At 41.3% G+C, this 15,864-nt stretch overlaps 1 protein-coding gene across 1 annotated transcript; it reads right to left on the bottom strand.

Annotated features, from left to right (window-relative positions):
* Positions 1 to 9,425: 9,425 nt before the first annotated feature.
* Positions 9,426 to 14,906, bottom strand: LOC114526550. Its single transcript, XM_028548156.1, has one exon. It carries the CDS (start codon positions 14,904 to 14,906, stop codon positions 9,426 to 9,428), a length of 5,481 nt encoding a protein of 1,826 aa, XP_028403957.1.
* Between the last annotated feature and the right edge of the window lie 958 nt (positions 14,907 to 15,864).

Here is a 15,864-nt window from a genome sequence, read left to right as displayed (position 1 = left end):
CAACGGATCCATGTCGATTACGCCGGACAGTTTCTGGGGGAAATGTTTTTGATTGTGGTCGATGCTCATTCCAAATGGTTAGATGTCGTCAAGATGAAATCTACGATGGCCGAGAGTACCATCAACGCCTTACGTTACCTGTTCTCATCGTTTGGGCTTCCCAGAGAATTAGTGTCGGACAATGGACCGCAGTTCGTAGCTGAAGAATTTCAGACCTTCTTGAAAAACAATGGAGTTCGCCATATTAGATCAGCACCGTATCACCCAAGTTCAAATGGGGAGGCTGAACGTGCAGTTCGTACTTTTAAACAAGCCATGAAGACTATGGAGTCTGAATCGGGTACATTAAATCAGAAACTGGCATCTGGTTTTTACTATCGTACCGTACCACACCGCACAGTTTGACTAAAGTTACACCAAGTGAGCTGTTTCTCGGAAGAAAAGTGAGAACGAGATTAGACGTGTGTAAACCATCTCTAGGAGAATCAGTAATGAAAAGATCAATGCCTGAAGAGAAAAGAACCCGGTTGCATGAACTAGGAGATATAATTATGGTTCGAGATTACCGGAAGAACCCGAAGAAGCCATCATGGATTCGAGGAGTGGTGTTAAAAAAACTGGGACCGGTCACTTATACCGTCCAAGTCGACAGCATGCCGTGGAAACGACATATCGACCAGATTTGCGCCTGTCACCCATCAGATATGGATAATCCACCACCGGGAGGCCGAGAAGTTGTTCCTGAGGTTAGTCAAAATCCCAGGTTAGTCCTTCCAGCGGAGCCTAACGCTTTCCCAGTGGACTCATCGCCCCAGTCATCGGTTTCTGATGCTGAATGGACGCAGACTCGTGATTCAGCTACGACAAACGAACCGGAGGAGGGGACTGCAAGTGCTGTGTTCGAACCACGTAACCCACGTCGCGAAAGAAAACCTCCCAGCCGGTTGATTGAAACTGCGTGACGCAATGAACTTGTGGTGGAGCTAACATTATTCAGTTGAGTTGAATAACAGTATGTATATAAACATTCACTTTTTCGGTAAGACCAACGTATGTTTCAATTTCTTTCGTCGCCTCATTGGTTACAGCAGCTTGGTACACTACGGCTTTTGTTTGACACTCGCCTCGAAGTGGACATGCGTCTTTCACGCGGCAATTGCATCGGTTTTCTGTGGTGATGTTGTTGTTAACTTCGTTCCGCAGTATTGTTTTGTTGTGGGATGAGATGATGCTCTGTACGTTTGGCATACAACTATAACTTAACTTTAACGTGTTTCGGTTGAAGATTTTGTGCAATGGATGGTTTGGGGGGAAGGATTCATCTATGGCTTTAAGGAACTTGTGGCCAATATCGGTTTTGACGTTTGAGCTGTAAGGTGGGTTGTACCAAGTGACGTTTCTGGTTCTTTGTCGGGTTCGTTGAGTAGGTTGGGGGTTGTAGTGTAAGTTATAGTTGTATCCGCTATCTCAACCACACCAGCACCTTCCGCAACAAAACTAAGAAAAATGCAACTGAACTGAGCAAACACATTTGGCAATTAAAAGATAATAAAACACCATACCAAACGTACAGAGCATCATCTCATCCCACAACAAAACAATACTGCGGAACGAAGTTAACAACAACATCACCACAGAAAACCGATGCAATTGCCGCGTGAAAGACGCATGTCCACTTCGAGGCGAGTGTCAAACAAAAGCCGTAGTGTATCAAGCTGCTGTAACCAATGAGGCGACGAAAGAAATTGAAACATACGTTGGTCTTACCGAAAATACTTTTAAAACACGCTATCTCAACCACACCAGCACCTTCCGCAACAAAACTAAGAAAAATGCAACTGAACTGAGCAAACACATTTGGCAATTAAAAGATAATAATACACCATACATCATCAATTGGAAAATAATGAAAAAGTCAAAACCATACTGCAACAAAACCAAACGCTGTAATCTATGCCTTTCCGAAAAATTCATCATTATCTGTCACCCTGAATTAAGCTCTCTTAACAAACGCAACAAACTCGTATCCGCCTGCCGACATCGAAAGACATTTCTCCTTAGTAACACCCATGTAACATGATCTAATTAATTAATTATGCATCTCCTGTATATAGTCCGTCGTGCTGTTGTAGTATTATATTATTTACCTGACGAGTGTGGCAAGCTGTAAGCTTGTCATACGAAACAGTCCTGTAGTAAATAAAATTTCGATGAAGTAACCTGCGTTTTCTCATCTTGTGTTATGCCGCTCTGCATTAGCATTGAGCACTCTACCCAGACGATTTTGTATGCGCTAGTTTCTATCTTCACGATAGTTTCTATCACAACACCTGTATATCACGCTCCTTCACTGTCGAGCACTCTAATACATATTGAAATGGAACCCACAAACCTTGGCTACTCCACGAAGAATATCCCAACAGCACAGCCAAACATGTACAGAAGATGCCTAATTGAAAAAACGCAATCCTTCCTTCAACATTTGAGATGGAAAGCGCACCACTTTCTCCACAAAACTGACACTTCAATCAAGAGAGAAACATATGGCTTCAAAAACAACATCACCACCACCAATCGCCGAACTTCATGATTTTGAGGAAAGAATGCTAACGCTAGTTCAGAACATTGAATTCCAACCGTCAACATCTGCATTCCAAAATAAACTGAACCAAGACATTAAGAAAATAAAGAAAGACAACGAACTGTTCATACCCGCCGACAAGACTACCAACTTCTACCGCGTGAAACCCGAGCCATACAAACAACTTCTCCACAACAGCATTACAAAAACCTACAAGAAAGCGACAGCAAACAGCACAGCCGAAATAGCCAAAGAAGAACGGAGAATCGCGAAAAACCTAAAGTTAGATAGTAGAATCGATGCAATGGCCGAGAAAGAATGTTTCATTACGTTAAAAGACCACAAGCCAAACTTCAACAACAATCCGACAACGCGCCTCATCAATCCCGCCAAATCCGAGATCGGCATTATTAGTAAAAAAATCCTCGAGCGAATCAACAATAAAATTATATCTTCCACCGGTGTGATGCAATGGAAAAACAGTATCTCTGTCATTCAATGGTTCAAGAACATTGATAACAAACCCGCACACTCGTTTATCAGCTTTGAGGTCGTTGATTTTTATCTATCGATAACAGACGAGCTTTTAAACAAGGCTATTGCATTCGTGTCCCAATATGATGAGATAACAGAAGAAGAAAGTCACATCATAATTCAAGCCAAGAACTCCTTGCTCTTTAGTGAAAACCAAGCTTGGTGCAAGAAGGACAGTAGCTCGAATTTTGATGTGACAATGGGCAGTTTTGACGGTGCGGAAACATGCGAACTGGTGGGAGCCTACTTGCTATCACAACTTCCTGCCACGTATAGAAATGCTATTGGTTTGTACCGAGATGATGGCCTGAGCTCGTTCAACGTCCCTCCACGCGAGATAGAAAAAATAAAGAAAGAAATCTGTAAAGTGTTCAGCGACAATAAACTCAAACTAACTATCGAGGCTAACAAGAAATGCGTAAACTTTCTAGACATTACATTCAATCTAATGACCGGAACATTCAAACCGTATACAAAGCCAGGCAACATGCCCCAGTACGTCAACGTCAAGAGCAACCACCCTCCCTCCATTATGCGTAGAATCCCCGAAACGATCAATCAACGCCTTTCAAAAATTTCATCAGACAAGGAATCATTTGATTCAAGCAAGCGCCCATACCAAGAAGCGTTAAAGAAGAGTGGATACAACTATAACTTACACTACAACCCCCAACCTACTCAACGAACCCGACAAAGAACCAGAAATGTCACTTGGTACAACCCACCTTACAGCTCAAACGTCAAAACCGATATTGGCCACAAGTTCCTTAAAGGCATAGATGAATCCTTCCCCCAAACCATCCATTGCACAAATCTTCAACCGAAACACGTTAAAGTTAAGTTATAGTTGTATGCCAAACGTACAGAGCATCATCTCATCCCACAACAAAACAATACTGCGGAACGAAGTTAACAACAACATCACCACAGAAAACCGATGCAATTGCCGCGTGAAAGACGCATGTCCACTTCGAGGCGAGTGTCAAACAAAAGCCGTAGTGTATCAAGCTGCTGTAACCAATGAGGCGACGAAAGAAATTGAAACATACGTTGGTCTTACCGAAAATACTTTTAAAACACGCTATCTCAACCACACCAGCACCTTCCGCAACAAAACTAAGAAAAATGCAACTGAACTGAGCAAACACATTTGGCAATTAAAAGATAATAATACACCATACACCATCAATTGGAAAATAATGAAAAAGTCAAAACCATACTGCAACAAAACCAAACGCTGTAATCTATGCCTTTCCGAAAAATTCATCATTATCTGTCACCCTGAATTAAGCTCTCTTAACAAACGCAACAAACTCGTATCCGCCTGCCGACATCGAAAGAAATTTCTCCTTAGTAACACCCATGTAACATGATCTAATTAATTAATTATGCATCTCCTGTATATAGTCTGTCGTGCTGTTGTAATATTATATTATTTACCTGACGAGTGTGGCAAGCTATAAGCTTGTCATACGAAACAGTCCTGTAGTAAATAAAATTTCGATGAAGTAACCTGCGTTTTCTCATCTTGTGTTATGCCGCTCTGCATTAGCATTGAGCACTCTACCCAGACGATTTTGTATGCGCTAGTTTCTATCTTTACGATAGTTTCTATCACTACACCTGTGTATATATATATATATATATATATATATGTTAGGTCTTGATTTGAATATATTATCAGTAGTTTACATACACATATGTTTCTACAATATACACATTGTCCGTGAGTTTAAACTAACTTGAGTAAAATTTTTATATTAATTATATGTCTAAACATGGAGTTTTGGGAAAGTTAGCTTGGCTGGTTATCTTCAAATCGAATTCACTGAAGTATTCAGATAGTCGTTTTCTCATTCGATCAGCTGTTCTCGGTCCCATGTATCGAAAGGCTGCGAGGCCGTCGTCCCTATAGAGGCCAATGTTATTGTTGTTTAATTTCGTTGTGAGTTGGTATAACATGAAAAGGCCCACAAGATCACAAATCTCGGCCCCATCGAAACTCCCCATGGTGACATCAAACATCGCGGCGTTGTTTCTTTTACGCCAGGCTTCTCCGTCGTCGAACAATAGAGATTTTCGGGCATGCATAATGATGTGGCGGTCTTGATCGGAAATTTCTGCGTACTGGCTAGCAAAGTCGAGTGACTTAGTGAGTAGGTCTTCTGTTATTGAGGGGTAGTAATCAACAATGTCGAACACTAGAAACGTGAGTGACTGTTTATCTTCCAGCGCATTGAACCATTTGATGACCGAATCTGTGTTCTTCCACTGGTTAGCATTGATGCATGACCGGACTTTATCATTGATTCTCTCGATAATTTGTTTGCTTACCCGCCCGAGGTTGCTTTTGGAAGGGTTAATGAGCCTGCATGATGGCTTGTTTAGGAAATTGTCCTTATGGTCTTTCAAGGTAATGTATGCTTGTTGTTTTGCCATTATTTCGACCCTATCGTCGATGTTGAGGGTGGTAGCAATGCTCTTGATCTCTTGGTTTATGTCATTGAAATGCTGTTCATCGGCTCGTTTATAGCTCTTCGTGATGTTTTCCCGCAAGAGCTTTTCATAATCCTCTTTGTCAACTTCGTACAGGTTTCTCGTTTTGTCTGCAAATGCAATAACTTTGTCTGAGGTGTTTATCTTCTTGATGTCAGCTTTCATTTTGCTCTGGAATTGGTCGTTGAAGTTTCTAAATTGTATGGTTTCAATCATCCTGAATAGGTCGTTCTCGAAAGGAATCAGTTCTTCGATTTGTGGTGGGCATTTTGTTGATGCAAAATGGAACTTGTGCAGAGTTTGATTAGTTGCTGGGTTCAGGAAAAAGAAGGCTTTCCATCGCATGCTTTTGATGACGCTTTCGACCTTTGTAAGGAGCTCTGACTTATATGCGTTTCTTGAAGGCAATGGGATGTTCTTGGTGGTGTATTGGAGTTGGATTTTCTGCATTTTGAACTAAAACTTCGTGAACAAGAGAGCTCAACCAGACGGGAGCAAATAATAGTAGGTGGTTACCAGCAGGTAGAGATCACTCGGTAGGAGAGAGCTCTATACGCGTGGCTGCGTAGAGCATGCATAGAATAGTTAAAACTGTTAAAACGAGAAATCCATTTATATTAAAATACTAAAATTATAAACTAAAAACCGTCAGTAACTCGGAGTTTCACGCTCAAAAGCGATCATCAGACTAAATATTTTACTTGCATAAAATTTGTTTTCATGTCTACACTTAGAAATTAATTCAGATCTTTTGTTTAAAAGAGTGTTTTTGTTAGCGTTTATAATACAGAGCTTCTCCATCAAACACAGGGCGCATTGTTTCGATCCAGCAGTGTATGCCTTTGCTCGTTTCAAAATGGACCATTTGATAGAATATTCAACATCCAATTTCTTTAACTTCCAGACGTACTTTGACAATGCAGTAGAGTTTTCATATTTTGCATGTTTAAATGATTGCTTGTGGACATTGTACCTTGTTTTGAATTCATGTTCAGTCATGCCGATGTAGTGCTTTTTTTTTGTGGCCATTTGCTGTTATATCTGCTTTGTAAACAATACTCTTGGTCAGGCATGCACCACTTAAGGGGCATTCCGTCTTAACTCTGCAGTTGCAGTTTCTTTCAGGCAAATTCGGCTTACGGTTAAGGATTGTGTTGTTGTGTCGTCTTATGATGCATGCCATATTATCCATACAACTGTAGCTGACTTTCACATTCTTTCTGTTAAAAATCTTGCTTAATTTATGCTTGCCAGGAAAATGCTTATCGATTAAACGTAAAAAGCGACCAGCGACGTTACACTTCACATTACGGCTGTACGGTGGGTTAAACCAGGTCACCTTTCGGGTTCTTTTCTTTTTCTCCTTGTTTTGCTGGCTTTTACTGCAGTTTAAATCGCTATATTCGATTGGTGATGTAAAACCGCTTTGCGATGTCCACAAGCAATCATTTAAACATGCAAAATATGAAAACTCTACTGCATTGTCAAAGTACGTCTGGAAGTTAAAGAAATTGGATGTTGAATATTCTATCAAATGGTCCATTTTGAAACGAGCAAAGGCATACACTGCTGGATCGAAACAATGCGCCCTGTGTTTGACGGAGAAGCTCTGTATTATAAACACTAACAAAGGCACTCTTTTAAACAAAAGATCTGAATTAATTTCTAAGTGTAGACATGAAAACAAATTTTATGCAAGTAATTATAAGCCGGCGTAGACGCCTGCCTTTATTTAGGCTGATGATCGCCTTTGAGCGTGAAACTCCGAGTTACTGACGGTTTTTAGTTTATAATTTTAGTATTTTAATATAAATGGATTTCTCGTTTTAACAGTTTTAACTATTCTATATATATATATATATATATATATATATATATATATATATATATATATATATATATATATGTATATATGTATATATATATATATATATATATATATATATATATATATATATATATATAGTGGATCTAGGAAAGGTTGTCCGAAAATATAGACATATATACAAATAGTTGTGACATGTGACCACATATTTGCATCACGTGTCATATCTAATTACGCATGCAAACGCTGCAAAATTGCTTGGTTGGGATATTCTTGTTGTAAAATGCCTAAGCCGTATTCAGACGATATAAGATGGGGGATTGTGTGGCAAAATTTATTTTATAACAGGTCTTCAACCAGAGTTGCTGTCGATTTGTTTGTTTCGCCAAGGACAGTAGATCGCGTTTTCAACCTGTTTATTAATAGGAACCTTAAGCATGTAGGACAGCAACACGACGACGACGCGGCTGAAAATCTTCTTTAAATAAATGCTATGGCAAAGTCATTGTTTTATATTATTAATTGTACCAATTCAGTGAGATATAAGGCGTAAAAAACATTTTGTTTATGTTTAAGGACAATTCTATATAGCCTAATTCAAGGGAGGGCTCGCTGGGCCTGAAATGCAACCGTTCTAGGCAAGACGTAAAAAACGACATTTTCCCGTTGTAAACAGTCCATCTTGTCCATTGCCCCCCTTGCTCCCCCAAATAATATTGAATCTTTGGTAAATGCTTTAAATTTGTTATGGGACACAGCCAAACAGTGAATGTTGTCAATGTGTTGGCCAGGATTGTGGTTTAGGGTGGGGCTGGCGGTTTTTTAATTAATATAAATTCAAACAGAATAAAAATAACCCATTCCTCTTTTGGTCTACATGTCTGACATCATGCTTGTAACAAAACCATGGATTGTGAAAACATAAGCCTCACCTTGGGTTGCAATCAGTTCAAACTTGAAGTCCCTCAGGACAATATACAGATGCAAGACTTTTGAACTGGCTGTAATGTTCCATGGTTTGGGAAAAGAGCAATTTGAATTATTTTTGCGCCCGCTGTCCTTAAGGACAGTGAAGACAGAATGTCAGAATGTCATCGCCTCGATCTTAAATGTTTGGCAGACCACGAGTTTGCGGAAAAGGCCTAAGCCGAGACTGGGATATGTCATATCCACCGAGCTATATAATAATTCCTGGAGGACCGGCTCACCACGAAAAAATGTCACAAAAAAGATGGCGGATTTTCAGCTTTGGTAACGTCACATGGTCCCCTTTGCCCATGGTAATTACCACTGACATACCCTGATACAAAGTAAAAAACGTGTCTATCACCCTCCCGATTTTTACGAAAATATTTTGGGTTTTCGGTATTGTTTTCGGCATATATTTTGTGATATTTTTTCTGCATTGCATCTAAAAAGACTCTTTGCCTGTTCAACAAGTTAAATGGAGAAGTGATTTCTTGCTCTACATATGATGCTGTGAAAGGCCCTAATTCACCTTTTGGGGTATTAATTTTTACCCCAGGTAAGCCGGTTTTCATAATATTTTCGTTTTTCGCCTTTGGTATAGACAACTACCAAAGCGTCTGTTGCAGTTATTTCTTTTGAAATTAATGTTAAAAACGGCAAATATGCTGCAGAGTGCAGCCTTTTTGATCAATGGTACATGACTTAGTTACGCTATGTGTTCTTCAGAACTCGCAAATTATCCCATACGATTGGTACAAAACAATAAATAATATAATTCAATAAAAAATGTTGTACAAAAGCTTTTACAAAAGATTATCCAAAGATAAAAACGAAAAACCACACAACCCGAAAAAACATGTGTTTTTCCGGTAAGTTCCGAAGTTCCTACGAAGTTCATTCGGTTAACGAAAGTCTCCCGAACATCCCCCCTCCCCACACTGAGGAAAGGAAGTGTGACTATTCTAACAAACATTAATGTCAACCAACGTTTAACTGAATTTCCTATTATCTTTTAACACTCTAATGTTCTATGGGAACCAGCTTATGGATCGGCCTCATAAGTGTTCTATTTCCGCACTGGATTTTCGCCACCCTAATGTGGCCATCTCGTCCTGGAAACGTCTGAACAATTCGTGCTAAAGGCCAACGACCACGAGGCAGATCTTTTTCGATAGATAGGACGACATCTCCTTCTTTTAAATCCTTCACCACTTCCGTCCACTTTGGTCTCATGATCAGTGTGGGCAAGTATTCTTTAAGCCACCTCGACCAAACTCTAGAGATTAAATCTTGCACCTTACGCCATCGCTTTCGAGGATTAAACGGTTCGATGTCAACGACTTCTGGAGCGAAGGATCCCCCGACCTGACCGTGAAGAAAATGGTTCGGAGTCAATGGTACGTCATCTTGTGGGCTTGCCGACTGATATGTTAAGGGTCTCGAATTGATTAAACTCTCCACACCGGCGCATGCGGTGATTAACTCCTCGTCTGTTACGTCACTGTTTCCCAACACCGCGTACAATGCTCTTTTTGCTGTTTTCACCATGCTCTCAAAAACTCCACCAAAGTGTGGGGCGGCAGGAGGGTTGAAAACCCATTTGACATTCTTGTGCGCCGTAAATCTTTGAATCTTTTCCTTGTCCAACTTATTCGCCAACTCTTTTAGCTCACTAACAGCCCCAACGAAGTTTGTTCCGTTATCACTTATTACCTCCGATGGTATTCCTCGTCTGCTCGTGAATCTTTCGAAAGCGTTGAGAAAACTATCAGTGTCCAAACCAAACGCCACTTCCAGATGTATGGCCCTCGTAGCCGTACATGTAAATACACACAACCAACGCTTTAGTCGTTTCTTTCCCCTGCCCTGGATAGTCTGAATGGGTCCAGCGTAATCCACCGCTGCTTGGTCGAATGCACGGTATGTCAAGCGAGTCCGTCTTGAGGGTAAAGGAGCCATGATCTGCGTTGCTGCTTTGTTCTTGCGTTTCTTACACTCGTTACAGGTTCTTTCCCATTCTCTGATTTCTTCACGGGCAGCGATGATCCAATATTTCTGATTAATCTGGGATAACACGAAATTGGTGCCTGCGTCATGATTCGCCATCTCGTGATGATATTTGACAATCAGTTTCGTCGTCCAGTGACCTCTAGGTAGTATTATAGGAAATCGAACATCATAGGGTAGATACTCTGCATATCTCAAGCGACTGTCCGAACGAATAATTCCTTGTTCATCGAGTACGGGGTTAAGCTTGGACAGAATGCTTCGTTGTGAGACAGGTTTCTTCTTCTGTAACATTGCATATTCCTCTACAAAAGCCTCCTTTTGTGCCTGACGGATGATGTCTTCCTCCGCATCTCGGATTTCGTCTGGAATTAGTTCCTTGCTGGAATGCCTTTTAGCACCGTTCTTCATGTTGTGCACTACTCTCTTCACTCTGGCGTGTAACCGTACGAGTCGCATCCAACTTGAAAAACGTTTCGAGTCGAGTCGCCATTCGTCATTCGTTACCTGCTGTTCGGTCGGCTGCTGTTTTGAACACCTGCCTTGCCGAGTGGTAAAAGTCGAATTCTCCTTTTCTTTGTCTTCCTCTTTTGAAGCTTTCGTTTCCGGCAACTTAACTGGACGACTTCCGACATCCATCTTTGGCCACTTAGCCTGATCTTCGAGCAACCATGAGGGTCCATTCCACCACAAAGGACTATTCTTGAGCTCAGATGGACTTGCTCCCCGTGTGCACAGGTCTGCTGGGTTTTGCTCAGTGGGTACATATTGCCATTGCCATGGTTCAGTTTCCATTTGTATTTCTCCTACACGATTTGCCACAAACGGTCGGAAATCACGCCCGCGACCTCGCACCCACCATAACACATCTTTGCTGTCTGAGAAGAACAATACCGTCTGGACTGGTATTTCTAAAGTACGAATAATGTTCTGTGCTAAACGAAGACCAAGTATCGCGGCCATCAGCTCCAGCCTTGGCACCGTTATAGGTTTTAATGGTGCGACCTTACTCTTAGACGCGATAATCCGGCTACTCGCTGTCCCGTCATCATACTCGCACAATAAATAGACCACTGTCCCATACGCCTGGATGGATGCATCAACGAAGGTGATCACTTTCTTCATTACAACTTTCTTCATTTCGCGAAGACACCTTTGAACTCGTATATCTGCTAAACTCTCCAACTGTTGGAACCATTGCATAATTTTGTCCCCAATTTCATCCAGAATAACTTCGTCCCAATCATAACCTCTCGTCCAAAGTTCTTGCAGGAGAATCTTGGCCACAACCACGTATGGACTTACAAAACCGAGCGGATCGAATACGGTAGCGATTTTTTTCAACACATTCCGTTTAGTCAACGATATATCTGGTGGTACTTCCGCAGTAGCAATGGATAGCACATCCTCTTTGCTCTCCCACGAAAGTCCAAGTGTTTTTACTACAGGATCTTTCTGGCCACCTAGATTGAATTCAGTTGCACGATCTTCCTCTGGGGTAGCTGAAATGACCTTGGAAGAATTTGATATCCACTTTCTTGCTTTCATACCCGCTAAGCTCCATAAACTATCCAGTTGTTGATATAACTCGATTCCCTCTTCTTCTGTATCAACACTGTCGATTGAATCATCCATGTATGTGGATTTTAACACTGTTTCAGCTGCCATTGGATATGAACTTTGGTTCCGTCTGGCGTTTTCTTGAATAACGAACTGGCATTCCATTGGTGCAGCATTCTTTCCGAAGACTACGCGGCTGAATTCGAGAACATCAGGTTCCCGATCACTGTCCAGGTCTCTCCATAAGATTCGAAACATACGTCGGTCGTTCTCCATGATCTCAACTTGTAAGTACATTTCTCTAATATCACACGCGAGCGCGATTGGGTTTCGACGGAAACGAATTAACACGTCAAACAGGTCCTGTTGTAATTTTGGACCTGCGTGAATCACGTCGTTTAGCGAAACTCCGTCCGTTTTTGCAGAACAATCGAACACGATTCGCACCTTTGTCGATGTTTTATCCATTCGTACCACGGGGAAGTGCGGTAGATACCATACCTCTGGCGGAATTTCTTCGTCGTTAGACACACGTTTCAGATACCCCTTCTCGATATACCTGTCGATAGTTTTCTGGTACTCGTTCTTCAGAAATTCGTCCTTCTTCAACTTCTTTTCCGTGCTGCACAAACGGGATGTGGCCTGTTCGCGATTGTCTGGCAACTTCGGATGACCAACCTTCCACGGAACTCCCACAGTGTATTGATGAGTAGTGTTATCGTAGCTCAACGATTCCTTGACCAGCGTTAGGGCTACATTTTCTTCTTCAGTGTAAATCTTAGTCTCACAAGCTTCAGTGCCACAACTCTCGATTTCCCAAAACCGTTTAATAGACTGGTCAACATCACAGCAAACACTTCCATTGTCAATCTTGACTGGATTAGCCAATAGGTGGGTTCGTATAACATGAGTTCTAGGTCCAGCAACTTTGCGATCTTCTGGCGCCCCTATGCAAGTCCACCCGAGTGGACCTAGTCGAGCAACTGGACCTCCAACACTGCCCCGGACATCTGCTCTGGAATAATGCAGTTCCGTATTGTCAACACCGATTAGTAAGTCTACCAGCCCGTCTTTTGCAGGTTTGGCAAATTCACACTCCCTTAGATGAGGCCAGTTCCCTTTGCTTTTACCCCAGTCCTCTACTTTATATGTTCCGGTCACCTTCTTTGGACAAGTTTTTACTTGTATTTCTTTGCTGAATTGACCATCAACACTCTCAATTGTTAGTTTCACTGGCATTGACTGAAAAGTCTCCACTTCGTTGTTCAGAACATGTACCTTCACAGTCTCAAATGGTTCAGATAACCCGAGTACTCCTGCAACTTCCTCATTTAGAAAGGTTTCGTTTGAGGCATCGTCCAAAATTGCGTTGATCTTTATCTTCCGCTTATTAGCCTTTAACCAAACGGGAACTGTTCGCAGTGACAATGTCTCCGCTCTTTCGCCTTCGTTTACCGATGTAAGAGTACGTTGATGCTCCCCCTCCCGTGGTTCAACATTGGTTCTGTCTTGGCCGTCTTGCTGTTTCGGTAGTGTATCGTGTAATAGCGTATGATGGTTTCTTTTACACCCATCAATATTACACACCTTTGACCGCGTGCACAACTTTCCCGTATGGTTATTGGCCAAACACCGAAAACACAGATGTTTTTCTTTCGCAACCGTCCATCGAGATTCAACCGACATTCCCTGAAACTTCTTACATGCCCACACTCCATGGTTTCCCATACACAAAGCACATGGTGGTTTGCTACTTCCTACGCCATCACTGAAAAACGAACGACTATTATTTCTGTCCCCCGTCCTAAAACCATATCTACCACGACTACCCTCAATCTTTCTACCGCCTCTGTCACCGCCATCCTCAATCCCATGCACCATCTCAGCAGCCTCTATCTTAATTCGAACCTCTTCCTTCAACCAATCCCGGAGATTCAACACAGATCGCATCTTCTTATTCTCCCCCAACCACCGGTTATAATTTTCCACCTGCCTATCCGTAAGCTTCTTAACCAACAAACTATGCAATGTCCCTTCCCCTAACTCGCCATTTCTACCGTCTGCCTGCAACTTCACAACCGATACGCGAACAAGATCTGAGAACCTCTCAAATCCATTAATATCGTTGTTTTTGAGCGGGGTCATACTCTCAAGTTGGTCCATGTATGCTTGTAGCTGCCTACGTTGACCACCATACTTTGTTGTCAAAAGTTCTTTCGCTTCCTCGTATTCTGGCCGGGATACACCAAGTCCTCTAATTGCTTCGAGGGGTGGCCCTGTGAGACTTTGCCGCAGTCTAGCCATCTTTACATTCGCAGATTCAGTACTTTTGTCCACTAAGCTTTCAAATAATGCCCAATAATCCTCGAACATGATCTTATTCCCATCAAAAACTGGTAATTTCAGGGGTTTTAGACGACTCGAGACTGTTACCCTTTCCTCTGCCCCCGAAGGCACATTGGACTCAGGCCCTTGTTGTGAATGGGTAGACACACTCGCTTCCACGCCTCCGGTCACGCTTATGGTACTTTGATTTGACTTCTTCCTCAAATTGTCCTTAATAATCGACTCAGCTTTGCTAATACACTCATTTATCTCGGCTTCGAAAGAGTCAGACTCTTTTGCCATTGCCTCTTTATTTTCACGATCATCCGTTTTTATATAAACAAGGCTTAGTTCGTCCATTATATCCAATGTTACTTCTAATAACCCCCAAAGTGCTGCGATATCTTTCTCAATCTCTTCTATGCTCAATTCACCCTTCGAAGCACACAACTTTTCAACATTGTGTCGTACCTTTGTGGTCGCTGTTTTCTTCGCCCTTTTGTTACGTTTTAATTCCAAGATCTTCCCTTCGATTTCCTGATCTTTAGCTCCCGAATCCTTTGAGCTAACCGCGTCGCTTTGTTCGGCATTTTCACCTTCCAACGGCATATTTCAATAGCCTCGCACGATACGCATTTATACGGTAAAAAAGGTTGCTACGTCCTGGCAGGATCGCCAAATGTTCTTCAGAACTCGCAAATTATCCCATACGATTGGTACAAAACAATAAATAATATAATTCAATAAAAAATGTTGTACAAAAGCTTTTACAAAAGATTATCCAAAGATAAAAACGAAAAACCACACAACCCGAAAAAACATGTGTTTTTCCGGTAAGTTCCGAAGTTCCTACGAAGTTCATTCGGTTAACGAAAGTCTCCTGAACACTATGAAAAACTATATTTTTGAAAAAGGATCAATAACTGATATTTTGAATTTTGGCTATGTTTTGGCTTTTGAATAGAACTCTTATGGGATTTGCACTGGAGCTTTCACTCGTATTTAATGCCAATTCATGAGTATTTTCAGTCAAACAATTAAGATGAATCAATATTCAATCCTCCCAGTGAATCTGCTAGTCTCTCTATTGATCCTTTCTAGTCTATTTTAGATGAATTTAAAACATTAAACATGATGACTGTGTGAGTGCTGATACAAAAGATTTTTCTGTCAGATTTCAACAGTGGTTGTTAAAAGTCTAGTATGTTATCTTGTTTGCCTTGTCAAATGCAAAGTCAATAATCATAGCTTAATAGACTTCTTGGCATCTTGCACCTTGTTGATCAAGCTACAAGCTTGATTCAAGCTACAAGCTTGATTGTTAATTTTGCAATGGTTTTTTACTCCCGTCTGGATCTGTCCTCTGGGTGTAATCTATAGAGTACAGTAAAACTTGGTCTGATCTCTCTTTTTTAGAATGAAGATGCTATTGAATTTGGGGATGGCTTTTTTGCAAATTACTGGAACATTAAACTGTTAATTTTACCATGTTGACTTTGTTATTCATAGTTAAGATAGTTATTTAAATGGAAAATAAATTTATACAGACATGCATTGACTGAGCAGT

This window comes from Dendronephthya gigantea, unplaced genomic scaffold (assembly GCF_004324835.1).
Source record: "Dendronephthya gigantea isolate DGI-Jeju-01 unplaced genomic scaffold, DenGig_1.0 000039F, whole genome shotgun sequence".
Lineage (NCBI taxonomy): Eukaryota > Metazoa > Cnidaria > Anthozoa > Malacalcyonacea > Nephtheidae > Dendronephthya > Dendronephthya gigantea.
Note: the sequence above shows the minus strand (reverse complement) of the source record. Positions and strands in the feature narration are given on the sequence as shown.

What these genes read in the sequence shown, in the direction of transcription:
- LOC114526550 (XM_028548156.1), bottom strand. Translation starts at nt 14,906, where the DNA reads ATGCCGTTGGAAGGTGAAAATGCCGAACAAAGCGACGCGGTTAGCTCA.